Source organism: Ammospiza nelsoni, chromosome 2, assembly GCF_027579445.1.
Source record: "Ammospiza nelsoni isolate bAmmNel1 chromosome 2, bAmmNel1.pri, whole genome shotgun sequence".
NCBI classification, from domain to species: domain Eukaryota; kingdom Metazoa; phylum Chordata; class Aves; order Passeriformes; family Passerellidae; genus Ammospiza; species Ammospiza nelsoni.
In genome coordinates this window covers 95,169,925-95,184,813 of record NC_080634.1, presented here as the reverse complement: position 1 = coordinate 95,184,813, position 14,889 = coordinate 95,169,925, and the positions used below count along the sequence as shown (strand labels likewise).

The following is a 14,889-nucleotide window of genomic DNA, read 5'->3' as shown; positions in this document are numbered from 1 at the left end:
TTTCCATTTTACTTAAACAACAAGTGGTAGTGTATGGTTCATTAGTAACTCCTTCAGTATAGTCTGAGATTCTTTGTGACTGAATTTTTATAACTTTGCTACAACTGTGTTGAAGAAAAGCAAAATTACTACAATTTTATGTTCTTAAAATGTACATTATGTCATCGTTTTGCTTGATAGCAATTCACCTAACTAACTGTAGCTGTCTAGAAATTACACATGTAGTCTTTGTTCATTTTTTTAACTTCCTTCTATAGGCAAAATTAAATACCTTGCAAGAAGAATTCCTGTGGCCATCATAAATGATGTTTTGAACCACTGGGACACTCATAGATCATATTTGAAGATGGGCAAGAGCTATATTAGGCACTCTAGACCACAGTACTTTTCCTACCAGTGAAGATGATACTTTATATTGCTTCTGAAGATAGAAAAGCATTCTCTAATTATGTTTGTAAAATGTTGATTCAGTAGTGTAGAAATGTCACTGGAAGTGCAGACAGAGAAAAAAATCTTTTGGGTGCATTTTTATGTCAGCTTTTCTCAGAAGTAAATGCCACAATGGAACATCTCTAACAATGCTTTTTGTCTCCCCAAATCAACTTAGAGCTTTTCAGGAAGGACCAGGAGCCCCTCCACAACACTGATTTGTATTGCCCAAGTGCTTTTCATGGGCCAACATTTTTAGGGGAATGTTCCCTCAAGAAGCACTTCTCTAATGCCCTTACTGCCATGTGGTCTACATTAAAGTCAGGTTATTTCAAAAATACTTTACTTTCAGTGTTGATTAAAACAGCTGGGATACAACACTTGAGAAATTACTGCCTATAAAATGTTGTTCATGAGAGCAGTTCAACTGTTTGAGTTGTTTCTCAGCAGAGTCAGGAGTGACCACCTCTGTTCACTTCCCACAGGGTGATTCTCTCAGAGGTTTCCCTGGTGATCCTGGTTATCCAGGTGAATTGGGCCCAAAGGGCTTTCCAGGAGAAGCAGGCCCACCAGGTGAAGGATTTCCTGGTCCAAAAGGCTTCCGGGGTCCTCCAGGTGACCAAGGACAAGCTGGAAGCCCAGGATCTCCAGGTCTGCCTGGTCTGCCAGGGGAGCCTGGCCAACTAGGTAAGAGACACAACTCTGTCCTACATCAGAGCCATGGGAAATCAGCTCTGAGTTCTGTGCAGCATTTATCCAGCACACTGTTGAAAAGGAACAGCTTGGTGGGGGTTATGTGGGGTAAAAGGAAATGCTGGTATTGTCCAGAAAGCTTAAAAAAAGAGATACTTCAGAAGTCCAGCAGTTTCATGTCAAGTTTTGAAATAACATGAATTAATGTGTTAGTGCCAGCAAGTAACATTTTTCAGGTTTCAAGCAGTTGAAGGCAATGGAGCAATGTGCTGCCATTGGAAATCCCACAGGTGGTTTTCTCTGATTTTTCCCATCCAACATAATCTTTTAATTTACCACAGAAAATCATGTTTCCACCCTTCAGAGCTCCTCATAGCATTTCTGCAGCTTTTCAAGTCCCTTCCCCGCTAGCAATGCCTGGGCTAAATTCAGAAGTGCTCCAGCTCAGAGTTTTATTCCTCCACTTTGAGAAGCCTGGCAGAATATTAAAGCTAAAGCAAGCATATGTCAGCCTTACATAGTGCATGGGACAGCCTCCTAACATGGACAGGATAGGTTTTAGGCCTGGATCTAATCAATGTGTGGATAGTGTGGATAGTGGATTTGTGTGGTATGTGTGCATAATACATAAGAGAATACATTATCTGCTGATTTTATAGGCATTTTGGTTAGAATTGAGAACATTTTTGTCTTTTTGCAATTTTGCTCTTTTAGATAATAACTGTGTTTTATAATTCTTTGTTCACAGACTGTGGGCAGGTCATTGAAGACTTTCCTAGAGGAGATGCAACTGAACCAATATGGTCAGGTACTGTACATATACATGGCTTGAATATCTTTGTAGTATTATGCTGCTTTTATGGGTTGATACTTTCTTCTGATGACTGCTTTGGATGCTCTTGGCTGTAAATTGTTTGAACTTTAGGTCACAAATAACTATGCATATACTTGATGTAGCTCTAAACAGAATAATCAAATTGAACATTTTCCAAAATTATTGCACTTTTGGCTCTATTCAGAAATTTTTTATTTCATCACTCTTGAGTGTTTATTGTGTGATTACTGTGCAGTCTAGAAAAACAGGGCCAGAAATTAGGTGCCCAAGAAAATTTTAGCAATTTTTTGGAAGAAGAACCTTGAGTGAAGATTTTCAGTCAAATGTGACATATGAGAAAAAACCCTTAGATTTTTACCAAAATTAACTTGATTGCTTCATGGGTATAAACCACCCATAGGGAAACAAGGCATTTATCTTATTCTGAAAAATGCAGTAGTCTGGACTACCCTTTCTGTGCTGGTACAACTGGACCTGCCACCGTAACCCCTGTAAAACAGGCAGAAGAGCAGCTCTTGGAGTGGAGATCACCTTGAGTGCTCCCCTGAAAATGCCACACATAGCAAACTTTTTTTTAATGAAAAATAAAATGTCTTTTCAAATTAGGAGTTTGCTTGTTAATTTCCTTCACCTGTTTTAATGAAACTGTCTTGACTGCAGGCCCAGAGACATGGAGAGACAGTATAGGAGCACATATAGTGTGACTAACTTGGTTTTTTTGTTTGCAGGTGCAGGCTGTGTAAGGCCACCAAAGGGATCCCAAGGAAGGCCAGGATTGCCAGGAGCCACAGGTAATGTTTTGCCTTTGCCCATATTGGGTTTCCTACATACACTGCATTTGAAGGATATCTTGCCATATCAGTTATAACTGAGCGTTAGCAGACAGCAAGTTTTAGAAATTACTTTGGAACACAGCATGAACCTGACCCTGCCAGAGAGATCTAAGCAGTGAGCAGCCCAGGTGACTTCACATTCCTGAACTAAGCCTGCCTTTGCTAATGAGTGTCAGCCACAAAGCAGAAGGCAGAAAGGACAGCCTGTTTGCTATTCTCCACATGCAAGTAAGAGTATACAGAGTCTACAGGTTTGGTGCTAGAGAGTGTACTGAGCTCTCAGAGCTGACTGCACACCTCACAAGGCAAATCCTGTCCTCTGAGAGCAGGGTGATGAAAGTATTTGATGGAGGACTGTGGCAGATCCTTCTCACTGTTCCCCTTCAAGTTCTGTACAGAATTCCCTCAGCAAGTGTGAGTTCCTTCAGCAAGTGTGATCCCAGAGCCTGTGGTGCAGCTCAGTGTCTGGGCCAGGCTGACACAACACAGCTGATCTGTCTGTTTTCACACACACACACCTGCCTTGCAGAGCTGGTCCCTCCTAGCCCAGAGGGGCCACCTGGTCATCCTGGGCCTCCCCACCACTGGGGGTTCCCCGCCTCTGAGCTGTGTTTGTTCTCCTTCCAGCAAAAGGCCCTGCAGGGGATTATAAACACCCCTCCTCCTTTAAACACAAAGGGGGAGCTGTGAATGCGACAGTTTCATCAGAGAGAGAGAAGCCAGATAAACTTTCCCAGGAATTGTTCTGGGGAGTTTTGAGAAGGCCGAGAGAATTAAAGAATTAAAACAATCTTGCAGCTGGTGTTTTGAAACAGTTGTTTTCTCATAAGATGTTTACCTGAGGGTGTCTTAATTAGCCAGTGGTGTGACGGGGTGTTGATTAAATGACCAATCAGGCCCACCTGTATTGGAATGGTGTATAAAAGAATGGGATTGTAATAAACTCAGATTTGCCTTCTGAAGAGACCTAGAGTCTATGTGACACATCACCCCTGTTCCTGACTCAATAGTGACAAACCTTCTTCCAAGAGGAAGAGGAGGTGAGGACAGAGCCTGAGGGACTGTGTGAGATGGAATTGAGACACATGGGCAGGGTGTGCTGGGTGGTCATAATGACTGACCTTGAAGGGGGAATGTCTGACCAGCACTGATAGTTCCTATGAACTTATGTACTCCCCACCTAAGCAATAAAACTGTTTTTCAATAAATCCTTATCACGAGCTGTAAAGACACTGACAAAAAACATAGCTGGGTCTTTCAGATTTTCGTAAATGTAAAATTCTTGATGCATCTGTTTCTGTGCTTTAGCCAAGTTTAGAGATCTGGAGTATAAATTTTAAGGTCAAGGTCTTTCTTTTTTTTCAGCACAAGGTTTATTAGTATAGATGGATTTATTAATTGATTTATCACAGACTAATGCATCTTAAAAGGAAAAATTTTATCACAGTTGAAAGATTATCTGTGTTTCCTTAGTCCTGGTGCCTAAGTTTGTTGGTAGGATCACGACTTCTTGTTTTCTTTGCAATATTTGTATTTTTTTTCTGAATATGATTTGTTTATTTTTGTTCATATGAACTTGAAGGTTTTTCTTTCAGTGAGTACAGTCAGATTTGTCAGATTTAACTCCCAGCTGTAAGACTGCTGTAGCACAAGTGATGCTGTTTCATGTGTTTTACATTTTCTGTTCTTGGCTAGCTCTTTCACAGATCCTTCTCTGCCTCTGTTAGCTTACATGCTTTAGTAATTTTAAGACTTGTTTTTTTTTAAGACTTGTTTTTCATCCTCTCTCTCCAAAACCTGGGAAGGGCCCCTTGCAGAGCCCAGTGCAGAACTCTGTTTGTGGCTGCCTTTCAGTCAGTTCCAGAGGCAGTTCTGGAACCAGAAGCCTGGGAGGAACAGGACACAGCTTCTTTTTGCCATAGCTGTGTCAGTTGGGTTCTCTGGAGCATCATTGCTACCCACATTGGCCAAACCAACACAAAAGCAGCAGCACCTCCTTTACACCATTTTCATTGTCTGCTTGGAGTGATGGGGTTATCCACAGGATTTCCCACATTCTGCCCAGCCAGCATGGAGCTCCTCTGTAGACAATCAGGACTCTCAGTGTCCTAGGTGCTCACAGCACACAGTGTATCAAGCAAGGAGTTGTCTTTAGAGCCTGCCACCCTCATGTCTTTGTGTTCCTTTGAGATTCCTGGCAACACACAAAAACATCTTGGTTATTCAGGAGTCTCAAAGTCTACACAATTAGTGTTGAATAAAATTTTTAGGCCGTTTTCTGTCTCAAACAACTAAAATATTTGCAAACCAAACATTACATTGCCAAAATAAAAAACTTTTTTCATGCTGCTGTTTGGCACATGTTATCACCAGCTAACATCATGTATTGACTTACTGAAATATATGGTAAGCAGTGGATGTTTTCTTCCTCTGCACCTTCTTTCTCTCACGTGGCTTTTTAATTAGTGCAATATTGAACAGAATTAATGAAAGCCAGTTATTGCAGATGGGAAACAAGACCAATGTGCCATTTGGGTAAGAGGGACATGGGAGTTTTTCATTGAGACCTGAAAACCTAAGATTTTCCTTTTGATTTCTTTCTGAGAAGTTATTTTTCATATAAGGGAGAGAAAAAATTGTCCTGTACAGCACTGAAGAGTCCTGTACAGCACAGTGAAATATTATGCACACTGCATTGGCTGGTTATGTGCACCTTATTTCTCATTATTTAAAATGTTTCCTGCTCCCCTTAACAAATGATAGTTAAAACAACAAATAATCATGGTTAAATAATAAAAATTTCAGAAAACTGAAGTGGAAGAAAGTATCAAAATCCAGGTGATATTTCCCTTGGTTTGTCATAGTCAGGGATGGAGAGAAACTTGCTTTCAGTAATGAATAAATGAGTTGTAATTCATGGTGATGCTAAGCAACAACATTTTAAATGTTAAAGCATGTTGTTGACCTTCAAGCCTGAGCTGGGACCTTATAAAGTTCAAAGTGCTGGGGAGCATAGTGGAACAAAGCATTTCCTAGGAATTATTTTCAAATAACTTTACCAAAAATCTTGATCTTGTAATACAGTGGATTAACAAGACTCATGTAATAAAACTATTGCATGGAAAAAAATATATAATTTTATAAACATAACAAAGGAATGCTACAAAATGCTTGCAGGTTTTGACATGTTAAAAAAAACAGTAATATTTGTCCTTACTGAAATGTCAAATACTGTATCACAAGGAAAGGAGGTATTATTTTAGCTGTTAGGAGAAAAATCAGTATGAACAAGAGGTCAGTGCCTTAAGAACTGGCACACCTTTTTTTTTTTTTCAGGGCACATCCTTTCTTTTACTAGGAAATCTCTAGACCTGTAATGTTACAAATATAGTAAGTAGGCTAGTTAATTTGTATTCAGTTTGAAGGATTATTAGATCTAACCTTTAGCCTTACATTTCTGCTTCTTGATTATCTAAGCCAGTCTGCTCTTGTTCTGTGATCAGTTTAGCAGGGAAAGGAAAATTTTTTTCCTCCTACAGCATCTCATCTGTGCCCATTTCTGTGAACACTCTTTTTTGACATTGCCTTTTGACCTTAATCTAAAAGCCTTAATTTACAAAATATTGAAAAGCTCTAAAACTCTGTGAAACCAATTATCTTTACCCTAGGAGTCTCCATATCATTAGTCTTTAAGTCAGGTTAATCCATGTTTGTAAAAGCGTTTAACCTAGATTTTTGGTCCATGTTTTGGGATCTTGAATACTTGTAAAGAGCTACTGTATAGCCCCATTAATTATTTTTTAAAGATTTCAGTTTTGCATTCAGAAACACATCATGATAATACTTACTGGTACCTATTTTACATTATATGCACATTTCTGTTTTGTTTGTTCAGATAACACTTTTGTACTTTCTTTTTATATAATTTAGGTGCAAAAGGTGCAAGAGGATTCCCAGGTGATCCAGGTCCAATGGGTTTTCCTGGGCTAAATGGTACACGAGGTGATCCAGGTCGGGAAGGATTCCCAGGTCCTCCAGGTATCTTGAAACAGTTACTCATTCTTTATATACTTTTGACCTTTTTACTGAAGTTACTTAAACACAAATACTTGATTCTAGATACATTTTCACTTATCTTCCCTTCTACATTGAATCAATAAGCCATTAGACAAAAATATTACTTAAATCCAGAAGTATTTCTTGCAACTTCCATAATCATGAAAAATTTCATGATTTCATAGATGTCAACCTTTTACACTAATTTTATTGTCCAAAATTATAAATGTGATTATAAAAATTCATGAAATTCTCATAAAGAAATTCAATGACAAGATATTTTAGATTCCAAGTGCATTTTACTCATAATAATGATGAAGAAAGGAAGAAAATAATAGTATTAGTACTTCCATTTAATTCTTTAAACATTAGTATAAATTAGCCTCTGTGTATGTCACTGCACACGTGATTCATTCAGTGGCATGCACATACAAGCTGCAGTGGTTGTGTATGTTCGCAAATCATCAGTCAGTCCACGAAGAATTACAGGAATTACCTCCAGAAACTACCACTTCCCTGTGGTTGACCAAGTTTATTTGGTCAGAGAAATGGGTAATGAGTTACTTGGGGTTTTTCTGTACCCCGTTACAGAAGCCATTGATGCAACTTAATTTATGAGCTCTCTGGAAATTTTTTTGAGAGATCTGATTTCAAAGTCCTAAATCCTCAGAGATTCTAAAGTGCTGCAAACTTTCCCAAATCCAGTGCCAGGTGGTGCTTTGCCCTCAGGCAGCACATGGCCTGACAGTGTTCTCTGGACTCATCTACAGCATCTGTAGTAGCAACAGAGAAAGCAAAAGAAGAGCTGGTACATGTCCTGGTGTATCAAGGGACACATCATACAACACAGCTTTGTGCAGTATAGGGCTGTTAGTCATCATACACAAAAGCTCTCATACTTCTCAGTGATTTCTCATGTGCATCTCCTCACAGCACTGACTCCTTCTTCTTCACAACCACCAGCACTTCACAGCCAAAAACCCCAGACCCTCTGGACCAGCTAACCCACTCTTTTATAGCACTTTTCCTTACTAGTCACAGCTCTGGCCTATCAAGGGCAGGCCTGTTCCTAATCTTTGGTAGTTAGTACAGCTGCAGCTCTTCAGGGGCAAGATTACCTTCTGCACCATCTTTATTTTCTTATATTCTATCCCACCACACAGGGCAGGACCATGAACCTCTGTCTTCCTGGTAAGCTCCACAGAGTGTTCTGATTGCTAAATTAGGGCTCCCAAATGGCTCCCAGGCCACAGGGAGCAATCCCCTGCAGTTTTCCATGCTATCTTTCACCAATGCTTGGGCTTAACTTTCAGTCCAGCTCCAGTTTTCCAGAGCACAAGAAGCCTTTACCTTGTCATTTGTGATGATGGGAACATCATGTTGGTACATCTAGGATTTGAACTCCAACATTTGTAGTGAACTCTGTGATGCCTAGTTCCTGTTTTATTTATAGGTTTCACTGGACCCAGGGGAGACAGAGGCCCAAATGGGCTACCTGGACTGCAGGGACACCCAGGCCTTACAGGAAAATCCGGAGCTCCAGGAGCACCAGGACCGAAGGGCCTTCCTGGTGATGTTTTTGGAGCAGCAGCAGGGCCCCGAGGGGATGTCGGCCTCCCTGGCTTGCCAGGGCTGAAAGGTGCACCAGGAGATCAAGGAGTACCAGGAGCTAGAGGTAACAGCTTCTTCTAATAAAAAAAGGTTTGTCTAAGAGTTGATACAAATGCAGCCAAGTTGTAGGGATGTGTGAGTAGGAAGAGACCGTGTTAGGATGTGTCAGAGGTACTGATGACCTCACTATTAATTCCCAGTGCCTGATGATCTCCCAGTCTTTCCACTTCTGTGGCAGCTGTTGCCAGCATGCCTGGCTCCTCTGAACAGTTTCTAGAGATCCATTGCTTATGTTCAGCTGTCCTTCACACTGTTCTACATGAAATCAACTACAGGAGGATAGCAGAGAACCAGACTTTGCTCATCTTCGTTGCTTTCAGATGTACTGCTAATTTTTTGCCCTGTAGTTAAGGGAATGGTGGTTTTGCTATTATCCTCAATTTTCATTTACATACAGCAATAATACTGAGATTTTTTTTCCCACACCAAAAATGTCTGGATATTGCATGGCTTTGCTGATCAGCACATTGCAGTAGTGCTGAATTTGTCAATTTTAGCTAAGAGGACAGAGAGTTTGGTAACTGCTAATAAGCTATTTTACCTTGACAGTTTTTAGGCACTCACAAATAAGAAAAAGATAGTATTATATACTTATTTATAACTTCAGGGTGTTAATTTTCATTTGTTATGTCACAGACCATAAAAAATATCCTAAAATCCCTGCAGAAACCAGAGTTTCTCCACAAAATCTGATTTTTTCACTCTCTCAACTCTGTGAAGGACTTTCAAAAGCACATGTGGAATTTAGCATACCCTGCTACACAGTTTCAATTGCATTTGAACCCATAATTAAATTTAGGACTGCTGATTACCCCCATTCCCCTGCGTGGAACTGAGAAAGGAGTAGTAATTGTATGACTAGCTCAAAGCAATGTTTATCGCAGGAACTAGTTTTGGATATCCTTCTCATGATTTTTGATGAAAATAAATAAAGAAGAGCATCATCTCAGAGTTATTTGAAGTGAGGAGAGCTGGTTTCACCTGCAGGAGAGCCGCAGAGTGAATGAAAGGGATGAAAGCAGCTCTGTGGTCTTTAACAAGTTTGAGAAAAGGCAGAAAACATCACTAACACCTCTGAAGAGGGAACAAAATCTAATTTTGTTTGAAAAAAATAATATGGTGCGACTTTGCACCCTTTTTGTAAGCATTTTTGTGGAACTAAGTTTTAAATAGTAAAAAATACAGCGAAAATAAAAAGCATTACTAGTTTGTCTGTTCTTGATTTATTTTACAGTTCTGACAGAATGGCTCCAGATAGCATATGAATTTTTCTACAAGTATGAAATTTTAAAATTTTTACATTAAATTACTAGGAATTTATTTATACCACCTTTGCCACTTCACTCAGAATAGCAAACTAAAGCCTGTATGCTGTTGTTGAGAAAACCCACTTTAAATGACCACAGTTATAAAGCTCTTTAAACTACAGTCAAGCCAATGGACCTACACTCATGCAAAACCTGAAGAAAGAGAAAGAGATCCACTTGACCTGGATTTTAAATGCCATGTACTATTTGTATGCTGCTGCTTTTCCAATCTGAATGAAAAATGGGCATTATCTTTTTAAAACTTAACACCCTCTTTACTGGTTTATGGTAGAGTCATAATTTTTCACCCAGTGCATGTAGTCAAACTTAGGGCCTTTTTGCTTAGGAATTTATATCAGTCTTACAGAAATGCCTTGTAATGACCTTACATGAAAATTTCTAAACAATAACACAGATCCCACCATCTGTCTTAAATGTTACTTTTCCTGCCTATAAAATTTTAGAAAAGATACATAGCATTATTTCAGTGGTGCAGTCAGCTGCTTGATTCAGTTCTTACTAATACATATGTGACAGGGATATCAGGAATAACAGAATTATTTGGATTAAAATAGAAAGATTGGGATTAAAACTGAAAGAGACCTGCATGTATATCCACATGATGCCAAATCGTTATCATTCATTTGAAATAGTCAGTTAATCTATCTGATGCAAACATTGAGATCATTGGTGGTAACATCAATTATTTTAAATCTAAAGACCAGTCCTTTAATTTGCTTTTCCTGTTCTCATTGAATTTCCAAAGGCAAAACACACCCTGGAAGCCGAGGATGTGCACAGAGGAAATATATAAAAACATGTTCTCTGCATATGATGCTCTCTAACGCATAATTTTGGTCTTTTAGGAGCGGATGGTAGCCCAGGTTCGCCAGGAGCCAAAGGAGATCCAGGGCCACAAGGTCTCCCTGGTTTGATGGGATTACCAGGAACACCAGGAACACGTGGATTCCCAGGTCCACCAGGAAACCGTGGGCCAGATGGTGGCCCTGGCTCTCAAGGACCTCTCGGTGAGGAAGTAGTGCAGTCCTGTGTCATTCCTCTTGATAGTCCTCTGTGGCAGGGCCACTGTAAGGTTTCCACAGCTGAGAGTTAAGTTTGGGGATGATCTTCTCAGGCGGAGCTGCTGCTTTTCTTTCTGTAGCCACCTACCAAGTCAGGCAGACTGGAAAAAGGAAGCCACCAAATTAGTGTAGGCTTATGGAAAAGGGGCTTAATTATTGAATTAAAGAGGAGGGGAAGATCCTGTTGCAAGTGGGCGTGGAACCAAACTGGTAGCGAAGCTGGTTCATGTTGATGAGCTACTTTATCTTTACAATAACTTCTGCAATTCTTTGATGAAAAAAATCCTGATTTTCCCGCTTTGATATGAAGTTGATAGGACAGCAGTTTTCTCCTCTTAGCTACCTTATAGGAAATCATCCTTTTTAATCTCCCTGTTCTCACATTTACACAACAGGTCCACCTGGTGCTAGGGGAGAAGATGGTGAGCAAGGTTTTCCTGGCCCCGTGGGCCTGAAGGGTCTGTCTGGTGACAAAGGTGACATGGGTCACACGGGACTGCCAGGTATACGTGGTGTGACTGGTCCGCCTGGCATAAGTGGAATGGATGGCTTTCCAGGAGATAAAGGTGAGCTCTGAACTGCTGCTTTGAAAGCAGTGCTTGACTAAAGCTTTTCTGTGCAGACATGAACCAGACATATTCTCTGCTGGTCTCCCTCTAGTTAAAACAGTAGAATTAGGATCATGTGCCTAATACATTCCAAAATCACTGCCCGTTTTCCACTGTGTTGGGCTTGGCACAGTGCTAGCTTGTGATATGCAGCCCTATTTAGAAGAGCAATGGCTAGTTTATTCTCATTTTAAAAATTACACAATATTTACTGTTTTCTCTCTAAAAGTCTTACCCTTGTCCTAGTCCCGTTGGTCCTCAGTGAAATGTAAGAGATGTTTCCTTAAACATTGGTTTCAAAGTTTTTTAAAGGTGGGAGCTGTGAACTGAGAATACCAGACACAGGACCTCAATGGTGACTTTAGGACACTGATGTTATGTTGAGAATGTGAGATTCTCACCTACCAGCCACAAGAAAACACAGCTGTGTAATGCACATTGCCTACACCACACAGGGAGTTTCAACAGGGTTCAACTCCATGTGAAGCCAAGCTGAGCACAAAGCATGCTTCAAAATACATGTGGCAGTTCCATCAGTTGGAAAGACAGGACAAGACTAGCTCTGAGATCAGCTCTCATTTGAGAGAAATTAAAATCTGTTTGTTGGCATTACCCATGTAAAACAGCATTCTCTTGTTCAGAAACGAGAAATAGGAAATTTTTGGTGAGAAAGGACCAGCCAGTCCTAGACCCATGATTTGTATGTCTACCTGTAGACCGGACTGACTACAAGCCTTATGTGGAACTAGGTACATATCTCAAGCTCATCTCTAGGAGAGGGGTTGTACTGATCTCTCAGAAGAAGGCAGTAAGTTCTGGTCATCTCCACAATACCTCTTCTTGGCCACTTGAGGCAGGTTTGTGTACTTCTGAGAGCACACTACCTCAGGAGCTCTACTACCTCTTAGAGAGCTTGGGTGCCTGCTCCAGACACACAGATTGCTGTAGGCATCCAGGCACACAAACAATAGTTGGTTCATATTTACTTAATTTGCAGAAATCTGAGTTAAGTGACCCTTCTCTTCCCCTTCTTTCTTAAAGGCTTGAAAGGTTCCCCCGGCATTGATGGTTTCAAAGGCATGACAGGCCTAAAAGGAAGACCAGGCATCAAGGGAATCAAAGGAGAATTTGGCCCATTTGGGGCTCAGGGAGATAAAGGCTCACAGGGTGCACGTGGCTTCAAAGGTATTTGCTTATGGGGGGTACTAGTGTGTTTGCTCTTCACATCTGCAGAACTATTTTACAAAGAAGACACATTTTTCACATGTTAAATTTAGCTCAGACATTCCTCCACCTATTTCACACATGGGCCTCTGGCCAAGAGGCCTGGATTTTAGACTCAGGGAAAGATTACGTCTTTACACACTTAAGGCTGGAGACAAATATCTTATTACTCATCTGAACTCAGATAGTGGCACCCCTGGACATGTGCAGAAGTCATGAGAGCATTTTCCCAGGAAGCCTAAGATGTTTGGGGGAGAATATTTAGATTTTTCTCCAGTTGCACTGTAAAGACGGTTAAATATTCAGAAAAACAGGCAATTAAGTAGTTAAAATTATGTAGTTAAAAGTCACAAATATTATTAAAAACTTAAAAGTAACAAACATTCAGATTCAGCTGGTATTATTGTTGGTGAAATGAAAACTGTAACTCAGTCCTCTTTTGATTACACACAATCGCCTTTAAATAAATGTTTTGCCACAAGACCAAAATGTTCTTTCTAGGGCCCCTGAGATTGGTATTTTTTACAAAAGTGTCTGCAATTCAGAGGTTGCAGAACAGTGTCCCAGCAACAGTCTCAGCAAAAGACATGTGTGAAAACAGCCCCTGTGAAGAGAAGTGCAAATGCACTTCTTGTTGAAGAAATATGAGACAGTGCATAATCATAGGAGACAAATCTGGGTGACTGGCCTGTTTCTACACCCCACAAAGAACTAAAGGCACTCATAGAGTCTGTATGGGTCCCTTCTTCTGGATATTTACTGATATCACCCAATAAATTCAAGAAAATGAACACTATAGCTGGTCACAAATCCAAACACTTTCTTTTGCCCAAGGCTTTTTGATTGAGAGTTTCCTTTGCACTAGAACTAAACTACTTTTCTGTGCTTTCTCCATTGTGCTTCTTGGGTTTTTTAATAAACCATGATTTTGGGGCTTTTTTTATAAAAACATGATTCCTAACTGATCTACTGAGAGATAAATTATCTATCACAGAGGAGTCTGGGTCCAACTCCCAGGATTTTATGTACAAAAGTTTAACTCAGTTTTCATGTTTTCTTAAGCGTGACTCTTCCACTGCCATGTTGTATTGACACATGTTACTTTTCATGCAAATAGATTTTCTGTAGCTTGTGCAAGGTCAATCCTTTCTCCTAAGTCACTCTTCTGTTCACTTTTTCTGACCATGCTGCTGACTAGCATTTTGTAATATGGTTGGGCTTTTTATCCTTCAGGTGACCGTGGGGATCAGGGCCCACCAGGAGACCCTCCAAAGCTCATGCCCAGCATGATGATGGAAGTTAAAGGTGAAAAAGGAGATGCTGGAGAAAGGGGCACAAAGGGATTCTTTGGCTTAAAAGGTCAGTGGCCACAGTAAAACAAGGCAAGCACATTCAGAACTCTCATTTAGTGCTTTTTCTCAGCTACCAAATTAAACATTCCCTGCTCATTGTACCACTTGGCTGCAGCCTCCCCAGCAAGGTCTCTGACAGCAGAACCTGAGCTCCTGGATGCATTTCACAGAGTCACCCCCAAGGAAAGCTTTGAGGGATGATGTGGGTGTGGGTGTGTGTGTGTTTGTGTTGCCTTGTACAGCACATTGTGGTGCCATTTTTCGAAAAGACCAGTAGCAGGAAAACTTCTTACACACAAGCCTACATGTCAGTCTTCCCTTATTTATTTTTCTTCTTCCCTGCCTGCAGGAAGCAAGGGAATGCCAGGCCTTCCTGGAAAGACAGGAACCCCAGGGTCCCCTGGGCATCCCAGCTATGTGGCTGGTGTGAAAGGAGACATTGGTGCGAAAGGGCTGACAGGTGTGAAAGGATATCCTGGTCCTGCTGGTTCTCCTGGCATCAGAGGCTTCCCTGGCACCACAGGAGTCAGGGTGAGTTCATGCACATGAGGGAATAAGGGTGTCCTTGTGCTGGCATTCAGCTTCTCAGGAAGTGGCATTCACCCCTTGAAATTTTGCTGAACAACAGCAGTGCAAAGATAAAAATGCCATAAGCATTGGATGAATAGATCAAATACTTTTGCTTGCTCTCTCCAACATTCATCAGGCAGAGTAATTTCTTTTCTCATTGTGAGAAGTCCAAATTTCATATGCCGGCATTTTGCCAGTGACGATCCAGATGGTTCCTTCTAGATCTTTG

At 40.7% G+C, this 14,889-nt stretch overlaps 1 protein-coding gene across 1 annotated transcript in view; it reads left to right on the top strand.

Annotated features, from left to right (window-relative positions):
- Nucleotides 1-14,889, top strand: part of COL4A2 (collagen type IV alpha 2 chain) — a 145,098-nt gene that overhangs the window by 113,797 nt on the left and 16,412 nt on the right. The window contains exons 25-34 of the mRNA XM_059467171.1: nucleotides 915-1,116; nucleotides 1,871-1,930; nucleotides 2,686-2,748; nucleotides 6,721-6,828; nucleotides 8,300-8,521; nucleotides 10,691-10,852; nucleotides 11,302-11,472; nucleotides 12,556-12,699; nucleotides 13,972-14,097; nucleotides 14,440-14,621. Of these exons, the coding sequence (XP_059323154.1) occupies nucleotides 915-1,116; nucleotides 1,871-1,930; nucleotides 2,686-2,748; nucleotides 6,721-6,828; nucleotides 8,300-8,521; nucleotides 10,691-10,852; nucleotides 11,302-11,472; nucleotides 12,556-12,699; nucleotides 13,972-14,097; nucleotides 14,440-14,621 (1,440 nt within the window). The remainder of the gene's footprint in view (nucleotides 1-914; nucleotides 1,117-1,870; nucleotides 1,931-2,685; nucleotides 2,749-6,720; nucleotides 6,829-8,299; nucleotides 8,522-10,690; nucleotides 10,853-11,301; nucleotides 11,473-12,555; nucleotides 12,700-13,971; nucleotides 14,098-14,439; nucleotides 14,622-14,889) is intronic.